We start from the raw sequence: 21,026 nt of genomic DNA, 5'->3' as shown, positions 1-21,026 counted from the left end.
TTTTTTTTATTAGTTCTGCTGGTGATTTAAAATACTAGATATTTTTCACCATATATATAACTTTACAAAGAAAATGGCATTGCTCGTAACTCTTGTGTAGTATTGCTAATATGTGTCCCATTCTCCCATGACCTTAACAGGACATGAAGAAACAATACAGATCAAGGTTCGGCAAACTGAAGATTATCCAATTGATCTCTATTACCTCATGGATCTTTCAGCCTCCATGGATGATGATCTGAATACAATCAAAGAACTGGGTTCAACTCTTTCCAAAGAAATGTCAAAACTGACAAGTAACTTCAGACTGGGCTTTGGATCTTTTGTTGAAAAACCAGTTTCACCATTTATCAAAACTACAGCTGAAGAAATAAACAACCCTTGTAGGTAGGCAAGGAAAATATCTATCTCTGTTTGCATGCCAGCATTAAGTCATAATATTAATATTTAGAGTAAAATTCAGTTCAACAGTCTCATTGGAATCTCTTCCAGCTGTAACTGAGTCAGTTCGGGAAACAAGATTTGTTTCTTTTGCACTCTGGTCATTTTTCTGTTGAGTCTTATGTTATTTGGAGAGAGTAATCTGGGACTGATTCTGCTTTTTAGCTTTTGTGACAAGTTATAAACGTACTTAATGGGTTAACAAACAGGTATACAGAATAATTACGTATTTTTCTTTGACTTGCTTGAAAATATATATATATATATATATATATATAATGACATATACCAAGCAGGTGCAAACTCAAACCCAACACAGAATAGCAGTTTCATGTACCCATCAATGCTGTTTTCCCAGGTTTTTTCCCTTTAGGTCTCACAGTACCGTTCAGCCCTTTCCTGCCCTCTGCAGAGAAGCAGTCATGCTCTGCAGCCTGACCCGGGACTGCAGCAGCCTGGTGGTGCTCTCTGAATGTCATCAAGGGACTGCAGATCCTAATGTGCTTCTGAGTGTGAAAACAAGGCACAGCAAGGACTGCACCTTGTGAACTGACTGAATCACTTGGCTCTCAGAGCCATTTCCCAGGGTTTATGCAAATCTGTTTGCATTGCCCACCTCACTGGATGCTCCTACATTTATCACTAGATGTCTCAGACGTGGAGGTGCATGGCCAAAACCAAATCCAGACAGGCCTGTGAAATAGTCATTGTAGTGATTCTTTCCTCTGTATTATCCATAAGTTATCTCACTTATCTTTTAGAAGTGTGCCATATGAGTGCTTACCCACCTTTGGATACAAACATGTTTTGCCACTGACAAATGATGCTGAAAAATTCAATGAAATTGTGAAAGGACAGCGAATATCTGCTAATATAGACACTCCAGAGGGAGGATTTGATGCAATTATGCAGGCAGCTGTTTGCAAGGTAATTGAAACTTCTAGGTATAATATTAATTATTCTGTATATTGCCACTTCTAGTATTACGTGGTTGCATTTCAAAGAAGCAAATCATTATTTTCCAAGATATTTTTAGTGCAGTTGAAGAGCCTCATTAGATTTGTGTGAAAACACTTTTGGCAGTACCAAGTAAAACATGCATATTGCACTATTTTAGTGTTTCTTTTTAATCACCAGGGGTTAAAACAAACAAACAAAAACCAAAACAACAACAAAAAAACCCCAACCCAAACTCAACAATTACTGGGTCTGTTTTCTTAGTTGTTTTTTCTTTAAATATTTTTTATTAACTATACTTAGAGTACTAAGCAGATTGACATGAACATGGCCAGTCCGTGTTATTAAACACAAGAACAAGGAGACAAAATGATAGCAAAAGACAATGGAATGAATATCGTATCTTAAGAGATGTTGTGATGTTTTTGACGCTCCCTTTAAAGTGATTCCCTTTACTTTTTTTTTTTTTTGAGAGGCCATTCTGCAACTGTTTTGCTGCTTTCCTATATTATGGGTGCAATACAGCCTGCTAAACTGATCTATTTTAAATGACAGGAAAAAATTGGATGGAGGAATGATTCTCTACACTTGCTGGTGTTTGTGAGTGATGCTGATTCCCATTTTGGGATGGACAGTAAACTGGCAGGGATTGTTATTCCTAATGATGGGAACTGTCATTTGGACCACAACAATGAATATTCCATGTCAACTGTTCTGGTAATTTACTATGAATTTTGTACAACTCTTGTATTCGGGAAAATTAAAGCCTAACATGAGCAACTTAAAAAATTAATGAAAGTATACCTTTCTCACTGAAACGTGTAAAAGTTGAGGAATCCAGATATTTAATGTAATCTATTTTATTTGTAATTGCACATTTCAGTAAAAAGAGGACAGTTAGGATAGATTATAACCAGGAAAAAAGAAAGCATAAATCTTATCTCTGCTAACCCAGAAAACACAGGGAACTGCACTGAGGAGTATTTCCTTCTGCAAGGAACGCAAAATTTGCATTAATTATGTTCCCTGTAAGGGTGTTAATTCAGGAGGAGTTCAGGAAATTGTAGGACACTGTTCACATATGAGAATTTACCAGCTTAAGATTTGGTGTTGAAAAATATTGAATATATACACTACAGTGTTCAGTGGAGGACAAATTCCATGTTGCTCTGGTGCAGTGTTATTCTTTAGATTATATATATCACAGTGCTACTGAGCAAGTGTTCTGGTATGGGTGCTGGCGCTGTATTTTTCTCAGAGGGGTTTTCTTAAAAACGAGGCAAGGAAATTATATACACTATATTATATGTTGTATACTTGTAGTGACTAATTACAGCTTATACTATACAGAAAATACAGTGTTATTTACGGTCATTTGAATGTGTATTTCATGGAAGAGAATTAACAACTGTACACACGTGAAAAATTGATTGATGTGGCTCTCTTCTGTTTGTTTGCAGGAGTATCCCACAATTGGACAATTAATTGACAAACTTGTGAAAAACAATGTTTTATTAATTTTTGCTGTAACAAATGAGCAAGTTCACATATATGAGGTGAGCAACTAATATGTTCAGTTCTCCGATATTTGTTCACCCTTTTATGGTTCACCCTTTCACAGCCGACATAGTATTTCTAGTATTAAGAACCGAATTGTGTAAGATATTTCTATAATAGAAATAGCTAAGAAATTATTTCATAGAATGGCTGTTTTACTTAGAAAGTGCTTCTTCATGTATTGATTTTGATGTTTTTAGCTAACTTTTAAACTGGATTTCAAGTTGAATCACACTAATTTTTAAGTCAAAGATTTTTAGACTAAGCATTGCTGAAATATTCAGTGTGATCATTATGATTAGCCTTTTGTATTTTATTAAGACTGCAGTCTTGACAAGGGAGGAATCATTCTGCATCTTGGAGCAGATTTGAATATTGAATATTGAATTATATATTATATATTATATATTATATATATATTATATATTTTTATATATATTATATATATTATATATATAATATATATTATATATATATTATATATATTTTATATAATATATATATTATATATATTATACATATTATATATATTAATATTTAATTGAGCTGAAGTCAATTTAGATTGACCAGCAACAACAGAAGTTAATCACTTAAAAATCCAGTAGGATTCAATAGTTGTGACATAGATTAGTTAAAATCTGGACATTAAAGAACTTTTGCTAAATGTTATTATTGCTCAACTATTTCTGAATAAGGGCAAATTAATTACAAGTGAAATATTTTTCTTGATTTAGTAGGAGCTGTTTGAATAAGATCTGTTCTAGGAGGCAGTTTGGAAGTATCTCTTTAATTTACAGAGCCTTATTTTGTCCGAATAAACTTTTCTTTTACTGATGGCATTGTATTTTCCCTTGAAAACTGCTGGTGGTCACCCTCAGAGTTGACCAACAGTGTTCTTATCCAGGGGTTTCTATTTCAGTATTCCTGTGTCAGTGTTATACCAGTACCAAAGTTATCAAGTGGCACCCTTTCTTCACTGGGAATACAAAATGAAGACTTATAGCTAATGAAAAATGCAAGCCACTGTCAACCCAACTGTGGAATGGTTTGTTCTTGTTACTTTCTTTGTTAGGAAAAAAAGTGTGACTGTCTTCTATCTTGTAGGGTATATAGTAAGCCCTTCCAATATATTCTATTTGCTGCTTTCATCTTTTCAATACTGCTTCCTGTCACTTATTTGGATAGCTATAGATGTTTTAGTCTGCTTTCTGTCCTGCAGGTGATGTGGAAAATCAGTCAAAGCAAGTACAAGAAAATCAGATATGAGGCTCACTGCAGTTTTTCCACACTACAGTATAGTTTCAAGGGTATACATAGGACCTGGAAACAGGACAACAGTGTCATGTTTTCATCTGCATTATTCAGATTTCTAATATAAATAACCAGCTATCCATGCTTAAGAATGTAAAAAGAACAAAGCAAGACAATGAGAGTTATTCTTGTGTTAAGGAAACTGCTCAGGCAACCTGGAAGAGCTGGGAGAGGACCCAAAACTGACACTGGGCACCACTATTAAACCACTTTGTCGTGGTGTTTTACTTCTTTTTAAAAACCTGAGAGATGGAGATCCTGCAATCTCTCTCAGAAAACCCTCGCAAACTTAATTATCCTTTGAGGTGGGAACCCTCTCCCCAAATACCTCAGCTCAAACCTACTTGAACTCAGCACCTAATTATATCAGACCCCAAAACTAACCATTGCTATTTATAATGCAGTTCTTTGGGACAAATGTACATTAAAATGGCTGTGAGGACCTAGAAAGCACCTCTTTAAATAGACTTGATAGATTCCGTTAGTCTTAAGTGCAGCATGCAGACTACCAAATATAGACTTTATATTTCTAGCCTTTATAATCTCCAACAATTTAGCCCAAAATAATTTAGTCTTTTAATATTCTTGATCCAGGTCAACTGATTTTTCAATTTATCCACATGTATGTTTATCATTATCTAACACACAAATATTATGGGTTGCACAAGCACAGAATATGTATGCTTGTAACATAGCTGGTTTTAGTTTTAATCCTGCCATGTAACCAAAGAGCTACTGCACAGCAATCTAAACAGGGGGAAGGTTTCAGTCTGATGCTCTCCCTGACCACAAGAACTTTAAAAGCAGTCATGTGGAAACATTTACAAGCCTACTCAAAATTAAATGCAAGAGTGGGGAGGAAATTCCTTACACTGGGCCCTGACACTTTGAGATTGTTTATAAAAAACCCTATTTTTCCCCCAAAAAAGGGTCTTTTAAAATATATTTGTACATGTCTAAGTTTTTGCACCATTAGTCTCAGCTGACTCTTACCAAAGCAGCAGGGGATGTTTTTATTCTGTAAAAGCTATCCACCCAAAAAGCATTTGTGAATATTGCAATAATAATGGTATTTTGACAAACTGTGTAGATCCTATTTTGGTGTAAAAGAAAACACCATTATTTAAGGTTTCATGAAACAGTTGTTATTAGTTGATATTATTTGTTTTCAAGCAGAATTCTTTAAAAATTTATTCAAACTTAGACGCAGAAAAAGATTCCCTCTTTAGTCCTGACTAAGCAGCATTTCTTTTGAAAAAGAAATTGTTTCATTTTGAACAATTATTTCTTTTTACATCACAGGAGAATGTGGCTCGCAAATTGTTTATTTCACACTGCATTTCACTGCTCAAAATCAAACTAAAAATACTCCAGTCTCCACACTTGTATATAATTTCAAATTATTTTTATGAATTTGGCGTGACATTCTATTTATGATGAAAATTTGCACTACTAAAAGTTAGATATAAAGCCACTGAACTCAAATATGTAATTGTCAAATTTCACTAGCATGAATTAGTGTATCTCTTTGAAAAGGCAGGTCATCTTTTAAGGAATATTTGCTAAAAGACTAAATTGCATTATATCCTTTGGATAGTTTGATGATAGCAGCACTCCAAAAGCATCTGTCTGACTCACCTTGTTAATGATTAAACAGAAACATGTGCTAAAATGCAGGGTTTAACCAAGGGACTGGAGATACACACTTAGTCTGGGCTTGCAACGTCATCCTTGTATCGCCATGCAGAAAATTTTTGTTCAAAGAGGAAAGATAAACCAAAGTCTTCAGAACAGTATATGCCTGCTGTTTGTTTTGCATACCACAGATTAAATTGTGCTATACTTTGAATTCTATGTTTATCAACTTTTCTTATAATTATCTCCCGAAAGGTCCACGTGTATAAAATGCAGTTTCTGTATTCTGAGAATCCTAGTCACAGGAGGAGTGAGGAATGCAAAGTCACCAGCTGTAACACAAAATGCAGTTAATCCCACTGATTTACAATAGCACTTTAGAAATCTAATGAATGATAAGTATTCCATACATAATATATAAAGTAATAACAGGGCTTTTGGAGATGTAAAGTGTAAGAAGGATATAAGAGTATCAAATTATCCATTTTATTAATAGTGCTCTGGAATTTTTTAAAATTAGAATAACAGCATTTATATGATAAATTGCAAAGGAAAATGAATAGTATGATGTGTGTTTCTAATGATGAACACTTATTTTCAAAAGGCATGGGCACAAATGAGAAGTTCATGTAGTTAACAATCAGGCAAGATAAATTTTAATCAAGCATATTTAAAAACTAGCTGCTAGATGGCATATTAGTGTCACAGTGCAATTTAATGCAAAAATAAGTTAAAACTTGTCACTGAAATTAATTATTAAATTGGCACTATATTATTTTCATAAAGTCAACATACAATCAATCACAAAAACAGACCACTAGGATACATGTGGGGTGTTACATCAATCACAAACTAGCAGCAGTTTCCTAAGGGCATTTGTTTGAAGTTCTTGTAGCCCTTAGTTTAACTTTCTTCTGTGTCCTCACTAACCACAATTCAGGGTGCTCAGTTGTTTGCAAAAATAAAAAAGTGATTGTTGTTATTCAATGCAAGGTCCAAGACACTCAAATAGTAGAGCAACAGTAGCAGCTGAATCTGTTTTTTGGTTATTTTTATTAGAGAAAAACACAACTGTTGATAGAATATATCTTCATTCTAAGTTTGAAAAATTATAGCTTAAAATTACTATAGTATCAAACTTCCAAGTACACAGAGGTGATTTAGCAATATGTGTCCAATTAATTTTCAATGAAACTACCTCTTCTCCACAGGAATTTTTCAATAGGGTGTGTGTTATTGAGTCTGCAAGGGTCCTAGAAAATGTCACTATTATTTATTTTAGTTGGGACCAATATATTTTGTTCTTTTCCAGGTGGTAGCTTCTTGTCAACTACTCTTTTTTTATGCCTTTTTTTTCCCCCAGAACTATGCAAAGCTTATTCCTGGAGCTACTGTTGGACGGCTACAGAAGGATTCTGGAAATATTCTCCAGCTGATCATCGGTGCATATCAGGTAAGAAGTTTTCTTCCTGCATGTCTGTATTTTCAAAATGAGATTGCAGTTTGGTAAGAACAAGTGTCTTTGATTATTGCTCTGCACTGATTACAATAAGATATTTTTTTACACTTAGATGCTGACCTTAACAGGACAAGTTTTGTTCTCTCTGAGGATTAAGTGAGCACAGAAACAAAATTCCTATAACCTTCTGTTGTTCCTCAGTTATGCTGGAGTGCTGAATTCACATCAGTGTCTCATCTGTCCTGCCTTCTTCATAGTCCTGTATTTCACACCTGCTCTTAAGCCTTTTCTAATATAGTTATTCAAGTCTACTGGTTCAAAACTTCTATGGGGACTCCACTCTCCCCCCATCAGTAGCTGTCACCTGAGCAGATGTACAGTCACTCTGTAGGAGTATCTGGTGAAAAAAGCACTATCCTGTGCTCAGTGCTCTTCTCTGCTTTAGCAATTTGATGCTGCCCCTGTGAGGCTGTTCTGAGGTTTTTAAGAAGCAGAACACAGGATATTAATTTGGTGTGTTTAGATACCACCAAGACTTGAACAGGTTTGTTTAGATAATACCAAGAAATGTTGTAAAGATGAGAGGAACTTAAACACAGTGCTGCTGTTCAGAGCTCTGTTTGCAAAATGCATCCTAGCTGACTGGTTCTCTTCTTCAGGGGAATGTTTTAGACAGTTTTACATGTCTTTACACAGATATATTAATTTACATCTTTGCTGATATCCCATAGATTTCTCTCTTTCATCTCAGCCCCTTTTTATTAAAAACCTGCTCTACCAGTTGCCTACAATAAGTAACTCTTTGCAAATAGCTTCTGTTTCTCTCCTTACCTTTGGTTTTGCTTTGTTTTTTCTTCTTTTCTGTCCTTCCTTCTATCACCTGAATGAGATGATCATTATTATGCCCAAAATTATTTTGGTCTTGATGACAGGAAGACAAACCAGTTCTTACAATTCTTATAACTCTTATAAAAGCAATACAATAGGTGAGTCATGGATTTGTTTGTTTGTTTGTTTGTTTTTAATGAAATACAAAATACCACAAGGTTCTCTGTCCTATGGAAAATTAAATAACCAAAGAACTTCAAGTTTAACATTGGGAGTCTACACATTGTAATAAATACAGAGGGAAATCTTTAAATAAACAAAGCTATTACTAAACACCCAGTGGCACCAGGATTTCATTTCTGGAGTCCAACCTGTTGTTAGTTCTGGTTTCTATCAGGATTTCTTGAGGCTGGCATTTTAACATATAGGAAGAGGTTCCCACATTTAACAGCTGAAATACCACTTTGTTGTCCAGTGAGTAATGGAAAAACATAAAATAATTGTCCCAGTGCTGTGTTCTGGTGCCTTTGCTGTAACACTGTGTTGAGTGCAGAATGGTGCTTCCTCTAGTTGCAGTATCACAGCATCTTTCTTGCTGGAACACTGGAAAGGTGGAGAGTGTATCCCAGTCTCTTCCCTTTAGTGTCTGCTTAGGTACCTATTGTCCATTTTTTTCCTGCTCTCCTTTTTGAACCTGCTGATACTTTCAGTCTCCATTGTGTTTTGAGGCAAAAAGGATTTCAGTTGAACTGTGTCAGGATAGATTTTTCTTTTTCCCATTTTAAACTACTCCCTATGCTTTACCAAGTGCTCCTGAGTTCAGGTATTACAGGGTTTGGTGAATAACAGCTCTGCATTCACCCTATCTTCATGTCTTCATTATTTCATAGTATTTTATCATGTAGACACTGTTCATCCCTGCAATCTTGTCTCCAGATTGGACAATCCAAGTCTTTTGAGTCTCTCCTTGGCTGCTTCATCCCCTTTCTGAGATGCGGAGACCAGAAGAGCTTGTAGTATGCGAGACAGGTTATGCTAAGGTTTAGACAGAGGCTGTCTTCTCAGCATCCTTGCTTGTGACACCCAGGACATTGTCGGCTTTTGATTGGTGCATGCTTTGAGCAGTTCATCTCCCAGAGCTGTCAGTGGTGACCCTAGTGCAGCTCCTGAGTTGTTTTTTGGCCGGTCCTGGGTTCAGCCGTGCTGTGGGCAGGGTCTGGAGGAGGGTTCCAACTCCTCGCTCCCCTCCCGTAGCAGCAGGAGGGCGGCTGCAGGGACGGTGCTCCTGCCTGCCGGCCAAAACTTGTCATGTCCTCATTCAGGTACAGCATGTACCATGTGCTGGAGTTGCTCATAGGTTCTTAAAATTCCACATACATTTCAAAACGTACAAAGTGTACAAGTAGTAACATGTCACACTCAAAATTTCCCAGAGCCCATTTTATTACACTTAATCTTAAATTTAACAGCCTTATTGCTTCATGATTGAAAATATTCCTAGTAGGAAACACTAAAAACCACCTTAATAAATGAAGGCATCTGAATTTCTTTGGATTGGAAAGGAAGAAATGAGAGTTAAAACTCACATGCAAGACGGAAGATCTAATTCCATTTTGTAACAGCCATCTCAGTGTAATTCAACACCCACTGTCTCTGCTTCTTCATCCACAAAAAAAGAATAAATAACTATTTTCTCCAAAAGAGCAGAGTTAGGCTAAATCTTTTAATGATTTTAAAGTGCTTTTGAGTCTTTGCTTGCTGTACAAACACCAGGTTTGCTAATACCATTCATTATGTGTTGCTATCTAAAAGCTTCAGAGAGGAAGTAAGCAAGTTAAGAAAGTCTGAGCTGTCAAAATATTTGTTATAAGCAGTTCCCGTGTTCTTTCCAAGTATGATTCATTTTCTTTTGTAAGCATATTTCTGCCTGCTTTGTTCAACACTGAATTCTGCATAACTTTATACTGCAGAGCTGTAGGCTAAATTGCCTTGTGACAGATATCAGGCTGTTTGTTATTCCAGGATTTTAAAATCTCAGAAAAATTCCACTTTTTTTTTTTTTTTTCCCAGTGTTTGGTTCCTTTTTCATTTACAGGAAAATAAGACGAAAGAAAAAATATATTAAAACAGGACAGGTAACATAAGGAAACAAGTTTGTAACTGTTTTGTCTGTTGTTTCATTCAGAAAAAAATTGGAACCACAAGTGTTTCTCTGTGAATGGCTTAAAACTCACTAAACTGACCACTATATTTCCCCAAACTATGGCCAGACAGCTTAGAAGATTTAAAATCCCATTAGAAGTCCTCACACGTATTAAGATCGAAGAAACTGGAGTGTGTCAGTTTATGTGTTCATTTTCAGTGGTGTAAGGTACATATTTTGACCTCTCACAACGGCAAGGCATATTCATAATGACCCATACAGACACCTGGATTCAAAGTATTATGACTTGGTGTTCAGCGGCATTGAATTTCCTCTCACAGTTGCCCTCTATTTGAGCCACATAGTTTTACAGCTGGTGGAAGAAGGACTTTTTGGTGGTATTTCCTGTAACATTAGCACATAAAAATATTCCCAGTTTTATCCAGAGGTTTGCTATATTTTGTCCTTTTGTGAGAGCCCAGCTATTGCAAACGAATTATTGTCTAGGAATCTCTGCATTGTTTCAATAGCAACATAAGCACCTACCTCTGAAACACATGTCAAGGGAAAATCGGGTACTACTAAGGTTAGCAACCTGATGCCCGATGCAGTTTTACTGCTCTGGCTGTGTGCTGGAAAGAGCTCTGGGCATTACATGAATGCCTCTTGCACAACATGTTGCTATCCTTTAGTAAAATGCTTTGGTTCACTGACAAGTCTTTCCAAAAGCAAAAACATTTTAAAAACCCTACCAAACAGAACCCTGGGACAAGTTTCCAGGGAACCCAGGACATGTGCAAAGGACCAGGGAGCCTATGCAGGTTTATACCTATTCTACTTTTAGTTTGTTTTACCCCACCAGACCTTTCCTTCAGTGAGTCATCCTTTACTAGAATGACTCGCTGTAGTAAGGTCAGTGAGCTCCTCATGCTCTGATTGAAGGACAGGGGGTATTTTGTAAAGCAGTTAAACTTGCAAGAGCACAAAGCCAAGTTCAGTGAGACTTTGCTCTGCAATTGCTAAGGTACTTTTGAAAAATTTCCATTTACTGTATCCACAGTCCAATTAAGTCATAGGGAATTTCCCCGTGGTCTTCTATAGGCTTTGGATTAAGGCTAAGTTGTGTAAGCAAAGTTGCTATAAAATATTTTGAAGAGTTACATATCAAAACCTGCTATGAGAGAGCTCAGGAAGTTTTTCACTTAAGAAATGAAAGTTTGATTGAACAACTCAGTTTAATAAATGACAATGTTGTTGAATATAACTTGAAATAGCACTGAGAGCTCATGAAGCAGGAAATTCCATCAGAAGAAAGGAAGGGAGTGAGCCCCTCACCTGAGGGAGCTCACCATGGGTCTGGGCTCTGGCTCTGGCCCTGGAAACATCAGGCCAACTCATGGAGGGCTCTCACTGAGGCAAAACTGAGCTTGGAGCCTGCCCTGCTGTGAGAGAGATTGTGAGGTTTGATTCTACCAGGAGAGATAAGCGGGAAGCAATATTGACATAGGCTGGCTAATCAGGAAAAACCCGGTGCTAGCAGTGCAATCAGGAACACAAATCTGTTCCTCGGTAAGACCAGAGCTAAAGGAAAACGTGTATCAGCCAGCTGAGCACTTAGTGATGAAAGATGATTTAATAAAAGACTGAATTCATTATCCTGCAAGGGCAGGAAATAAGCCCCGTGATAACGGATATTAAACTGATACTACACTGCTCCCAACTGAAAGCTGGTTCTGTCGGCTCTTGCTTTGTTTTGCTTGTTCCCCATTTTACTTGAAACAGAGAAGTCTGTAAATAAAGTGCCCAACCCATAAATTCACTCCTGTGTAGGTCACGGTAGGTTACAGTCCACGTTACAAAGACGTGGAGCATTATCAGCACTTGGCAATGTTATCATTTCATTCATCTCACGCCTTTTTCCTTTAAGGAGCTGAGATCCGAGGTAGAGCTGGAGGTTTTAGGGGATACAGAAGGGCTCAATCTCTCCTTCACAGCCATCTGTAACAATGGGACCTTTTCTCCACATCAGAGGAAATGCTCTAATGTGAAGGTGGGAGACACAGTAAGTAAAAACGAATTCTCAAAATACATGAAGTCCAGGGAATTTAGGACACTGAAACAGAAAGTGTGCACTTTATCAGATAATTTTCCTCCACACAAGTTACAAAAAATCCTGGCGGTATCTAAGACCCTCTTGTTCTGTCCTCTGCATGTGCTTCCAGACCACCCTGCAGAGCTACACGTGCTGCAGCTCTGAACAGCCACGGATTTCTCTTCCAGGTCTCTTTCAATGTGACAGTCAGCCTCTCCTCTTGCAAAAAAAACAGAAAGCATATTGTGATAAAACCAGTGGGGCTGAGTGACACACTGGAAATGGAGATTAATCCCCAATGCAGCTGCAACTGCCAGGCAAAGGCCGAGATGAACAGCCCAAAATGCAACCAAGGGAGAGGCTCGTTCGAGTGCGGGGTGTGTATCTGCAGCCCGGGGTACGTGGGGCCCCGCTGCGAATGTGACGAGAGCTCCCTGGGCACCAGCTCCTGCAAGGGCTCGGCTGAGCAGAGCCAGAGCTCCTGCGGTGGGAGAGGCGACTGCTACTGTGGGCGCTGCGTCTGCCACCCGTCCCCCTATGGCAAAGTGTACGGGCCACGCTGCGAGTGTGACGACTTCTCCTGCGTCAGACACAGAGGGCTCCAGTGTAGCGGTATGGTCCTTTTGCTGCTCGTTGTAGCTTCTGCATGTTAGAGCTTTATTGTCTTGCTCTCAGCTATGAGCTTGGGAATCTATATTTTCTTCATATATTCAGTTGCAATCAATTCTGTATGAAGTCTGATTTACCGTTTCTGAATGATCTTTAGACTTAAAACAAGAAACAACTTTCCACACTGTTTTCAAATTTAAAAACGGGACACCTTTCACCAATCCATCACTAGCTTAAGTTAGCATGACTTTACTGGTGCATATCTGCTACCATCACACTGTGTCAGACTTTTAATGGCTGTAGATAAGTGTAGCTCCAAGGAAGTTTAGGTAAGTATATTAACATACATTGGTGATAGCCACTGTACAATTTCACTCTGACATAGTTATCACTAATAGTAATCACTAGCATACTAATCTCAATTCATAACTTTTAGGATAATTCTGATATCTGCATAATTTTAACCCAGTAACCTCCTTCATTCTTTGTCCTAGTAAGATAGAGTCAGAATTTGGGAACTTGTATTTATATATATATTTTTTTTTTTTTTTTCCTGTGATGTACCATTATAAATCATAAGTTATTCTATTGAAAGAATGGAAATAGCATTAAACTGGCAGGAACTAGCAATGAGATTTTGCTGAATAGATAGGCTGAAATTATGCTGCTTTAAATGAAGGAGGATTTACCCATTAGGTTGCGCGCTGTCAAGGAATAAGATCTATGTGGAGGACTCTGATGAAGTGAATGAAGCTGCACTGGTTCACAGCCAATCTAAGCAAAAATTTCATCTTCTGGCTTAAAAGCGAAAACACTGTGGGAGGACTAGGGATGTTTAAGAATGAGAAGAGTTGGAGAGGGGAAAATATCTGCTATGAAGAATGATTTTAAAGGCCATAATTCAGATTTTTATTAAGAAAATTATTTGAAATATAATACATGTTTTTTCCAGGCAATGGTGACTGTGATTGTGGGGAATGCATCTGCCACAGTGGATGGACTGGTGAATACTGTAATTGCACAACAGACACCAGCGCCTGCATTGCTGAGGATGGGACACTGTGCAGTGGGAGAGGCGAATGCATCTGTGGGTCCTGTACTTGCACCCATCCAGGGGCTTCAGGCCAAACATGTGAAAAATGCCCTCTCTGTGGTGACCCCTGCAGTTCCAGGAGGTAATGCGCTGGTTTTATGCCGCTGTTTGTATGGTCCAGGTGTCTATTTCCCATCCTGCCTCAGCAGCGTGCTTACTGCTGCTACTGTAGTTTGGATTTACAGATCAGAACCCAAGAGCTTCTTTGCCCTTTGGGAAGGGTAGGTGTAACTTGTACATCAACCATTTATCAGCATTACTCTTGTACAAAAGAACTTTATGGAAAAGAATTTAATCACCTCAAGTAACACAAGTAAAACATCACACTTCCACTGCTGTCCTTGGCTGTACAACTAATCAGAATGGTAGTCTTTTCTTATCACATTGGACAAAACCAGATGAACCTCCTTCCAGTACACAGTAGAGAATTAAAACATCCCAGCATAGCTGCTACAGCAAAAATGAGGACTCACAGAAAAGCTTTGCATTTGTATTACTGTTCTCAGGCATACAAATTAATAAGGTCATGCTGTCTGCTCAAGCTTTACACATCTGCAAATTCACAGGCCAAATTCAGTTAAGCTTGACTGAATTAAAGAGCCCCCACTATGATAAACTAGGTCAAAGTCTGGAGATTAAATCAGTGAGTAGCTGTATGTCATGTATAAGTTGATGATAAATTGATTGTAAATGGTAAAGTGTCTTCTGTTCACCAAACACACAAAATTTGTGCAGCCTTCTGGCTGTAATGCATGGTGTATGCTACGGTGCCTGATAGGAAAAGCAACCAAAAATACATGTGACACAAAGGTGACCAGTCTAAGTACACCCATGCTTATGCTTGTGTTACACAAGCTTTTGCATGGCTAAAATCAGTTCAAAATGAGCAGGCTTCAGTAGAAATGTAAGCTAGAAGTTGAACTGGGCTTTGCAGAATACATGTCATTAACTACTTGGGTTTTGCTTGCTGAGCATTAGGTTAGTGTATGTTGCATTAATGTTTCATGACAACGTCACATCTACTTATTCAGAGTTGAGGCCCATTTCTTTTCCATACCAGCTCTCCACCACTCTGTTTTCATACCTGTCATTGCAGTTTGCACTATATTTGAGATGAGAAGCTCTTCTGTGGCATGTGATTTAATCATCATGTATGTTAGTGCTAAATTTGACCTACAAACCCAAGCTAAACAGTTTATTCAAAACTTTAAGTAAAGTATACAACTGTTCTAAACATGAAGGACAATGTTGCTGCTTTGCTCTGCCCAGTTTGGCAGAGAATAAGAAATATGAAGTCACACGTTGGGCACTAAATTAGCCTATTTAAACGTGTATATTGTATGCGGTGTTGGGTCTTTTATTTCTGTTGCGGTCACTTCCCTTGTTGAAATGCAGGCAGGAAATGCTAAAAGAGGGAGAACATTGGGAATACCGGGGTAGAGTAATAGAAAGAGCTGAAATACCAGGTCAGAGGGGATTGAGATGAATGGCTAGGCAGCTGAGAAAGAGTGGTAGTGTGAGAAACATGGCAAATATGACAAAAACCACCAACAACACTGAACTTGCCTCCATGAGATAGAGGCTATCCCATTACCCACTTGCTTTTACTATTCACCATCTCCAGAGTGAGTGATAAGGTCATCTCCATCTTGTGAAGATAATCTCAGCAGCCTCAGCATATTCCCATGGATATATGTAACTCAGTGCAAGAGGAGATGGCCAGGGGTTTTTTTGATGTCTTGTTGAAGTTCTCTTTTCTTTAAACAGTCAGTCCTTCAGGCTGCTTCTCAGAATCTCGGCCCCTCAATCTGGCTGAAGCTATTTGTGAAGTGTAAGCAATATACATCTTGCGTTGAAAATTTTCGTTTATGAATTCTATTTGTTTTTTCCTCTTTCCATGAATAAACTCTGGATTTATTAAAATCTTCATTGAATTTCTGGGAAGATTTTCAGGGCCTTCTAAAGGAATGGGTTTAGACTCTGTTTTAAATAATATTTTCCAATAAATTGCATTAGTATAATTAGGATCTAAGTAAGTAATTCCTGAGACAGGTAATCACATTCAAGAGACATCTGTTGAGACACCTGAATAGTGCTCATCTGATAGGCATTCCTTTGGCTTGTATTTAGTGTGAGCTTAGTTCAGAATATGAACTTTTGAAAATGAATGTTTTGTGTGAGTAACCCCATGTCTTTGATAGACCTACATGAATAATGTTGCCTGGGGTTCTGTCTGGTAGCTAATAAGCTGTAAATGAAGAGAGGACAAGAGAGAGCTTATCCACAATACCTTTATTCAGGTGGGGTGGATGGTTTGGGTTGTTTTTTGTTTTTTTTTTTTTTTATGGCAATACCTATCATATTTCTGAGAACTACAGTATCCATAGCACAAGGCCTTTTGTTAAGCTTCTTTTTAAAATGCAGATGCATGCATACCGGCTTTTGTATTGGTGCTTTGTGACAGGCAGAGATTGATGAGCTGCTGAATTATTTTCCACAGGAGCTGTGTGGAGTGTCACTTGGCTTCTGATGACAAGTCACCGAGAGAATGCAGTGAAAAATGCAAATTGGTTGATGCAACTGTCAGCACTGCAGAGGGTTTGTAGACTCAATCTTCCTTTTCTGTGTGTGTGATTAGTGATAGTTCCCACTTTCTGTAATTTTGCATTTGAAAGTAGCCTGCCGTGGAATTATATTAGGGATCGTAAGGCAATTGCTGTCTATGGTTCCTCTATGGTAAGTAGGAAATGTAGATCAGGGCTGGTATTATCCCTCTGGGTTAATTAGCTCAATGGATCATGTCTACTTTATAAGCAGTTTATGTGAGAAAGGATAGAAGTTAATAAATACCAGTCCCTGTAAATCAGAGGCTGGTGAAAGCCGCTGAGGTTAAGTCAGCCTGCACCAGGAGTTCCAGTGTGGCTTCTTTTACCATAAAATGCAAATCCTGACTCCAGTCCTTATACAGACTCCTGATTACAGTCAGCAACTGACACAGCCCTTTTACCTGTGCCAAAGACATTCTGCTTCTTCTCATGTTTTATTGAGACATTCCTGGTATCCTAAAGGCTAAGTACATCTTTCAGTTGCTTGTAATTCAAAACTGCACTCCATCAATAGGAATTTCTGGAATAGGAATTAACCTTGAACAAAATAGTACTCACGTAAAACAAAAATAACTTTAAATGAAATACTGCATCAAAGTCTTTTTCTTTTCTGCAGAGGAATGTGCTTGCCTGTACAGTAGGCAGTCTGTATTTATTCTAATGGCAACTCTAACCCCAATCCTATGGCAAAATGCAATTCTTAGGTGAGGCAGCACATGGACACATTATAGCTGCACCACGTATGTAAAAATCAGCATTAAATCAGATAAATGTAAAAGTTAGGATGACAATGCAGAACGCTGTATGCGCATCTAAGGATTGTGCCTGCAAACTTTTGGAAGCCCATCCAGAGCTGCACACATGCAGAAATTTCACTGATACACATCTTTCCAACAAAGCTACACCTTTTGTTTTTGATTACATTACTCCATAATGTAGAGCTCAAAAGTTGCAAATATTGCCCTTGTAAGGAAAACTAATTTTAATTTTGTATTTTTATTACAATTATTATTATGCTTTGCCTTTCTAGACATCAGTATTTACTTATAAATATTAAAAAATATTTTGCAAGCTCAAAAACCATAAGGGCGCTTTTATGGTATCTCTGTAGTTACTAAAGTTTTCAGGTTCCTATTGCCAGATGGCAGGTATTTGTAGCTAGGAATAGATAAGACATTCTGCTTTCAAATATAATGAAAACTAATCAGGAGCAGGAACAGTCACTTATATGGCTCTGTTCATACACACAGAGGTCACAGGAACAGGAGAATGACAATGTCATCTCCTGTTCCTGCTTATTTCATTTTTTTCATGTCTTGTACTTCCTTGATTGGGACTGTTAGCTACTTCTTTGGATTTAAAAGTTATTTTCAGCAGTTACAGCAACTGCTGTAGTGAAGGCTGAATGACTCTTCCCACCCCAACCCTTCCAGGAAAAAAAAAAGGCTGTTCCAAACGCTTGTGTAATAGCACAAGAGCTCGGTTTTGGCATGGAGGCAGCTTCATTAAGAAGTCCCGAGGGAAAAAAAAAATCTTGAAAACATTAATTTAAAAAAATTCCAAAATTTTTGAAAGTTGTATAACTAGACCACCACATAACATTTAAGATAGATTATTAAGCAACTTCATATGGCAGCATACTGTTTATTTAATGCTCCAATGCTTTTTGAAAACTAGAAATAGCTCTAGGTTAAATAAAATATACGCACTTAAAGATTTACTTTCTCTCTTACATGCATGTGTTGCAACACAATGACTGGAACTGTGGAGCAATAAAAAAGCGCAGGCTTCACATTTCCCTGTTTCCTGGGAATACCTGTTTTAGCCTCTGAGCTGTTGCCTTTCCCCTCCTGGTCTTCGGTTCCGTGGGTGCCGGGATTCTCCCGCTGCTCCCACCAGTTGCCTTGCCAGGGATCAAGGAGGGTAGGGTTGGCATCTCAGCGCTGGGGGTGCTGATGGCTTCACATTTACTGGGCTCATCCCCACACAGGCATCACCTTTGTATATTTACTTTCATCCATTTTGAATATTAAATTAGGCTAATCCCCGCTTTGCCAGATGGGTGTAACAGGAGCCCTTGCTGCTCCACTCACTACCCAGGAGGAACAATTTGCGATTCCTGAAGAGCGGCTCGTGCCACCACCCGGGCCAGAGGGCACCAGGCTGTTCCTGCCACAAGCCCAACAGGGACAGTTACACTGTTCTTGCAGAAACACGGTGTTCTTCCTACCCCATAGTGTCGACACCACACAGATTCCTAGTGCAGCCACTAAGTGGATGCTGGGGCCCAAAAAAACTCTATATCAGTGCTGCTCTGTTGTTCTGACTCAAAGTGAGATGGAACTGTTCAAAGAAAGAATTTCATTGCGCAAAAGACAAACAAGAAAGGGCATAATGTCATTTATGTATTTTTTTGTTGAACGTTTTATCTAAGTATCTGTTAGGAAACAGTCTTTCACACTTCAAGGCTCCAGCTTGCCATGGTTACCCAATTTTTCTTCCAGTGTGACTCCAGTGATTTCAAATACCATTGAAATTAATGTAATTAGACTGCAGGCAGAAGTGGGAAAAGTAAAATGATCCACTGCAGAATGCAGAAAATTACAGACGTGTAAATTATAGAAGTTTACTTACCTAAGCAAATTTTTGTGCTGATGAACTGAAAATAATCCATGCAGTAGTCTTTCTTAGCAATCTGTCATCCTAAAAATAACATCAGAGAAATAAAAATACTAAGAGTAAGCTGGGTTCTGAATAGCTTGAACTAGCATCTTTGCTTTCATTTCTACATCCTTGCACATAATCAGATTTCTGTTCCACTTGGTCTCAAATTGTGACATTAAACTACAAAATAGAATTTTAAAATAACTAATATATTTGTAGTTATTGCCTTCTGGATGTTATTTGAAATACGCCTGCAAGTTTTTCTCTGCCTTCAGGATTACTAGCAGCTACCATTTTCTTAAAAAAAAAAAAAAAAAAAAAAGCAAAGTAGTATTCTTTGGATCTGCTTACTTAAAAGAGTTGGGAAACAGCAAATATTGCAGAACTTGTCAGAGCGTTACTGGAATTGTGACCTGGCAATGAGTTCCATTCATTCAGAACACTAAATCTGCACTTTGTGGCCCTTCTAACTAAATCAAATCCTGTTAAATCAGCAAGCCTTGTCTGCCTGTCACCTTAGTGGATGACACATTGCTCTGCCACCAAGGACAGATAACAAGTTATATGCAAGATTATCACAAATCAAGAGCACATTTCCATTAAAATCCAACCAGATGTGACTCTCTTTTCATAACAAGCAAAGCAAAGGACTGTAGGGTACTCAACTATTTATACTTTCATATTTTCTATGGTGTTTCATACTGTTTTCTTTAAAACTAAACCTTATTATAATAAGCAATATGAAAAAACGAGCATTTATTTCTTTATGTACCATAAGTTTCTTTAAAATCCATATTCCTGTCTGATTCCTGCTTTATATTTCATTAATATTAAAGTTTGAGAACTTAGTATTATAAGCACAGTTGCTTATGAAATTTCAGTAAGAGTTTTGAATGGGTAAGAAATAATGAAGAGTGACAATATATTTTTAAAGAGATGTTTGAGAAGCTTACTGTTTTTCCTTACCTCTAAAAATAAAACCTAAGAAGTTTTTCTAAAAATGTATTGAAACGCATACCTAGATTTCCAATGTTATTCAAATCATGGGTTACATGGAAACATAGTAAGTGTTCAGTCCCAGAGGTATTATTGCACACAGTTATGAGGTCAGATATTTTGGCTCTGCAAAAGTATTGTTTTGTGCAGATCTATATTTAATGGAAAGACAAACAATGGGGACAGACTGTCAGGTCACTTTTTAACCGCTTCCCCTTGAATAATATTATGAAGATTCCAGAATTGCAATTTTCTATTATTAATCTATATTTACTGTTGCAACACTGGACACACTAATATTTGTGAGGGCTATTGTGGAATAAATAAATGGCAGCCCTTTTAATAGTATCCGTTGCTGTGTATGTATACCTACTTCTGAAATATAATTGAGACATGGCAGGAGTAGCTGTAAACCAAAGAGAACATGCTGTTTACTTTGTCCTGCAATCAGGGGCTATTACATTTCCTGGGCAGCTGATGGTTAAGCATCTTGGAAACACTTCCAATTAATTGAAATTCACAGTACACCAGATAAATAAGGTACACTAGACCATCAGTGCAGATTGACAACACCTGGATCTGTTATTCAGAAAAATCAAAAACAAAGCTTGGGTTGGAAAAAAGTCATTAAATTC

At 37.7% G+C, this 21,026-nt stretch overlaps 1 protein-coding gene and 1 long non-coding RNA gene across 9 annotated transcripts in view; one reads left to right on the top strand and one right to left on the bottom strand.

Moving 5' to 3' along the window:
* Nucleotides 1-21,026, top strand: part of ITGB6 (integrin subunit beta 6) — a 55,302-nt gene that overhangs the window by 21,521 nt on the left and 12,755 nt on the right. For all 8 annotated transcript variants that reach the window (XM_065069634.1, XM_065069635.1, XM_065069633.1 and 5 more), the window contains 9 exons: nt 141-387; nt 1,203-1,368; nt 1,954-2,115; nt 2,859-2,954; nt 7,265-7,354; nt 12,259-12,393; nt 12,612-13,035; nt 13,985-14,207; nt 16,626-16,723. In XM_065069634.1, the coding sequence (XP_064925706.1) occupies nt 141-387; nt 1,203-1,368; nt 1,954-2,115; nt 2,859-2,954; nt 7,265-7,354; nt 12,259-12,393; nt 12,612-13,035; nt 13,985-14,207; nt 16,626-16,723 (1,641 nt within the window). The remainder of the gene's footprint in view (nt 1-140; nt 388-1,202; nt 1,369-1,953; nt 2,116-2,858; nt 2,955-7,264; nt 7,355-12,258; nt 12,394-12,611; nt 13,036-13,984; nt 14,208-16,625; nt 16,724-21,026) is intronic.
* LOC135579906 (uncharacterized) lies at nt 8,359-20,282 on the bottom strand. The gene is made up of 2 exons (XR_010473834.1): nt 19,366-20,282; nt 8,359-19,281 (listed from the first exon to the last, which is right to left on the bottom strand). It is a non-coding gene; the product is annotated as an uncharacterized LOC135579906 (long non-coding RNA).

The sequence above is a fragment of the Columba livia genome, chromosome 7, assembly GCF_036013475.1.
Source record: "Columba livia isolate bColLiv1 breed racing homer chromosome 7, bColLiv1.pat.W.v2, whole genome shotgun sequence".
Taxonomy (NCBI): Eukaryota; Metazoa; Chordata; class Aves; order Columbiformes; family Columbidae; genus Columba; species Columba livia.
The sequence above is the reverse complement of the archived record's forward strand: the minus strand, read 5'-3'. Positions and strand labels throughout refer to the sequence as shown.